The 4,004-nt window shown below is 65.4% G+C and overlaps 1 protein-coding gene across 1 annotated transcript; it reads left to right on the top strand.

Moving 5' to 3' along the window:
• The first annotated feature begins 2,066 nt into the window (after positions 1-2,066).
• DMRTA2 (DMRT like family A2) lies at positions 2,067-3,621 on the top strand. Its single transcript, XM_062497467.1, has 2 exons — positions 2,067-2,559; positions 2,744-3,621. Exons 1-2 carry the CDS (start codon positions 2,067-2,069, stop codon positions 3,619-3,621), a joined length of 1,371 nt encoding a protein of 456 aa, XP_062353451.1.
• Positions 3,622-4,004: the final 383 nt, after the last annotated feature.

Raw genomic sequence — 4,004 nt, 5'->3', positions numbered from 1 at the left:
GGGAACAGGACTCGCGGCGTGGGAGAGCAGGTGGAGATGCTGCAGCGGCGGGACGAGGCCCCTAGGACCGGCAGACGGTTCCCGCTACGGGCAAGAACTTACGGACTCGTGTGAAAAAAACCTTTAGAAAGTGCCGAGGAGGATGGAGATCCCTCGTGGGAAAGAGAGGGGAGAACTCTGGGGAAAGGAGACAGCGTTATTTCCCACCGAAGTGCTACCTCCTCCCGCTACCAGCGAGGGTGACGTCAAACCCGGGTGCTGATGCTAAAACAAAAGCTCCGGGGTTAATATACAGTTACCGGCCCGGCAGCCTCCTCCTCCTCCTCCTCAAAAATCAGTCCCTCGGGTTTATTGTCCCCGCGGGGAAGGCGCCTGTTGAACATGTAGTCACGCAAACAGCTGGCAGGAGAAAGGAAGAACGAACTTTACTTTATGGGGAGCGAAGGGCAGGGCTCCCCTAGGCTAAAGCGCAGCGCAAGGATGGAAAATCATACTCACCTTGGGCTTCTCCTGCTGCGGCAGCACTTGTACATTCACCTGCGGGCGTGGGGAGAGAGAGAGACGGAGTGGGAAGGAAGGAAGGAAGGAAGGAAGGAAGGAAGGAAGGAAGGAAGGAAGGAAGGAAGGAAGGAAGGAAGGAAGGAAGGAAGGAAGGAAGGAAGGATCGTTACGTACTATCATAAAACAAAATCTCCAAGGGGAGGGGAGAGACCATAAATTGAATTGTCACCTTCCGCGGCATATTCCCCCCTCCCCTTTTGACAAGTAACACCCAGAAAAAAAAAAAAATCAATCAAACGGTTGGCAAGTACCGTTTCCAATGAACTAAAATAAAAAAAATAAAAAAAAAAAAAAAAAAAAAAAAAAAAAAAAAAAAGGAAAAGAGAGCCAAACCCTCAGGTGGCGGGGGAGCGGGCAGTGTTTTCGGGCACACCCACGCCCACGCCGCCGCGCTGTCCCCGCGGTGCCCCCCGGCCGCTCCCGGAGCTCCGCGGGTGCGGCGCGCTCGGGCGGCCGAGCGGAGCGCGGGGCGGCCAATCAGCGCGGGGCGCGCGGGCCCTGGCCAATGGCAGGCGCCACATTGTTGTCCAACGTTGCCTAATGGCAACGCGGGGCGCAACAATAGCGCGAGTGGCGGCGCGCGGCGCGGCGGGCAGCGCGCTCCGCTCCGCTCCGCTCCGCTCCGCTCCGCTCCGCTCGCACCGCACCGCACCGCACCGCACCGCACCGCACCGCACCGCACCGCACCGCACCGCACCGCACCGCACCGCACCGCACCGCACCGCACCGCACCGCACCGCACCGCACCGCACCGCACCGCACCGCGTCCCGGGGGGCTCCGCGTCCGGCCCCGACTGCCTGCTCCGGCTCGCCGCGGTGGATGAGCCCGGCACCTCTGCCCGGTTGCGGAGGTGCTCTTCGGGGCGGTTTTTTTTTTTTTTTTTTTTCCCTGTTCTCTTCTGGATTTTAGCCTCTGCGGCTCGTGGCGAGGGATCCTGTCGTTGAAGGTGCCGGATTGTTCTTTGAAGGGACACTGCTAGTCTGTGGCTGCAGTTACAGGGGGAAGGGGGAGCGGAGTTTAGGGAGCAGCTCGGGTTGCACCGGTGCGCCGTGGGGAGAGGCGGCCCCGCAAGCGCGGACGGGAGAGCTCGGCTTTGAGCCTGGCGCGATGGACTTGGTGCTGCCCCGCCAGAGGAGCACGGAGAGCAAGGAAGCGAGAGTGATCTAAGTTTTCTTGGATTTTCTTGTGTTAGCTTTGCTTTTCAGGCGCGGAGGGGAGGAGGGCGCGGAACGGCTCCCGACGGGCCCCCCATCACTTGAGCCCTGCTCCTGGGCCGTGTGCCGGTGCGGGGGGACGGGGGCGTCGAGCTAGGCGAGAGGACGGGAGCTGGGCTTTGCATGCCCGCTGCCGGGGCTCTGTGTGCCCCTCCCTCGTGATTGCGCTTGAAGGTGCCGGGAGCCTCTCCGCGCCCGGGCGCGGGTGCGGAGCAGGGGCTCCCCCGCCCCGCGTCGCTTTGGGGGAGGCCGGGGAGGGGGAGCCCCTCTCTCGGGGCGGGCTCGCCGGGATGGAGCTGCGGTCGGAGCTGCCTAGCGTGCCCGCTGCGCCACCCCCGGTACCCCCCAGCTCAGTGGCGGCCGCTGCTGCGGCGGCGGCGGCCACGCTGCCGGTGAGCGTGGCCGGGAGCTTGCTGCGGGCGCCGCCGCTGCTGCTGCGGGCGGCCGAGAAGTACCCGCGGACGCCCAAGTGCGCCCGTTGTCGCAACCACGGGGTGGTGTCGGCACTGAAGGGCCACAAGCGGTACTGCCGCTGGAAGGACTGCATGTGCGCCAAGTGTACCCTCATCGCCGAGCGCCAGCGCGTCATGGCCGCTCAGGTGGCGCTGCGCCGGCAGCAGGCGCAGGAGGAGAACGAGGCCCGCGAGCTCCAGCTGCTCTACGGCACCGCCGAGGGGCTGGCGCTGGCGGCCGCCAACGGCATCATCCCGCCCCGGCCCGCGTACGAGGTGTTCGGCTCCGTCTGCGCCGGGGGAGGCGGCGAGGGAGGCGCCGGCGCCTCAGGTAAGGCCGCGCTGCGGGCCCCGGAGCGATGGTGATGGGGGCAGAAGGGACCTGGGGGGGCGGCGGAGATGAGCGGGGCGCGGACCTGCGGGGAGGTGTTTCCGCCGACGGCCGGGGAACTCCTCGGGGCCCGCCGGGGCAGCCGCACTGACGGTTCTCCTCCTTCTGTCCCGCCGACCCGCAGAGTCCAAGATGCAGAAGTTCGAGCTGTTCCCCAAGACGCTGCTGCCGAGTCGCGCCGTCACCCCGCAGCAGGCGGGCGGGAAGCCCCTCTCCCCGGACGGCGAGTCCGTGCCCGGCACCTCCTCCCCAGATGCTCGCCACGGCTCGGGCTCGGAGAACGGGGACGGCGAGTCCTTCCTGAGCTCACCCGTCTCCAAGGGTCCGAAGGAGGGCGAGGAGAGCCCGGGCTCCATCAGCCCGCTGGGCTCGGACTCGGGCTCAGAGGCGGACAAGGACGAGCAGGACCCGTCGCCCTCGGCCGGCGGCCGGCAGCGGACTCCCATCGACATCCTGACGCGCGTCTTCCCGGCGCACAAGCGCAGCGTGCTGGAGCTGGTGCTGCAGGGCTGCGGCGGGGACGTGGTACAGGCCATCGAGCAGATCCTCAACAACCGCGGCCCGGAGAAGGGCCCCGAGGAGGGCTGGGCCCGGGACGGCTCCTTGCAGGGCCTGCCGCCCAGCCCCGCCGCCGCCGCCGCCCACCACCGGCCCTTGATCGCCGGCGCCATGGCCCCGGCCATCGGCACCCTGGGCAGCCGCTCCGCCTTCTCCCCGCTGCAGCCCAACGCCACGCACTTCGGGGCCGAGGCCGGCGCCTACCCCCTGGGCACCCACCTGGGACTGAACCCCCTGCGCCTCGCCTACTCGGCACACAGCCGCGGACTGGCCTTCATGACCCCCTACTCCACGGCCGGGCTGATGCCCACGCTGGGGTTCCGGCCGCCCGTGGACTACGCCTTCAGCGACCTGATGCGGGACCGCTCCGCCGTGCACAAGGAGCAGGTGTACTCCAGCGGGCTCTACGGGCCCATGGTCAACAACACCCCCGAGAAGCAATAGCGGCTTCCTAAAAAGCTCGTCTGTGTAGAGGTAGCTAGGTAGGCACGGGTGGACGGACTCGGGGGGCCTCCTCTCCCCCGTGCAGGCAGTGGTTGCGTGCAGAACCCGGCGCGGACAGGTGTAGGTGTATTAAGGTGATAAAGGTGCACTTTCATTGTCCAGACGAGTCACTCTTTGTTGCTTATGGCCACAAGCATGGATATCCTCAGCGCGTCGTGGGGTGTGCACGCACACACAGACACACATACACACACACACACGCTCTTTCCCACACACATACATATATATATATGTATACTAGCAAGTGTATAATGTTATAAAATGGAAATCTAAGTTATTAATGTAACTCGTAGGTGAACTTGGTATTAACGTTAAGCTAAAGG

This window comes from Cinclus cinclus, chromosome 8 (assembly GCF_963662255.1).
Source record: "Cinclus cinclus chromosome 8, bCinCin1.1, whole genome shotgun sequence".
NCBI classification, from domain to species: domain Eukaryota; kingdom Metazoa; phylum Chordata; class Aves; order Passeriformes; family Cinclidae; genus Cinclus; species Cinclus cinclus.
This window is presented reverse-complemented; position numbering and strand designations above follow the sequence as displayed.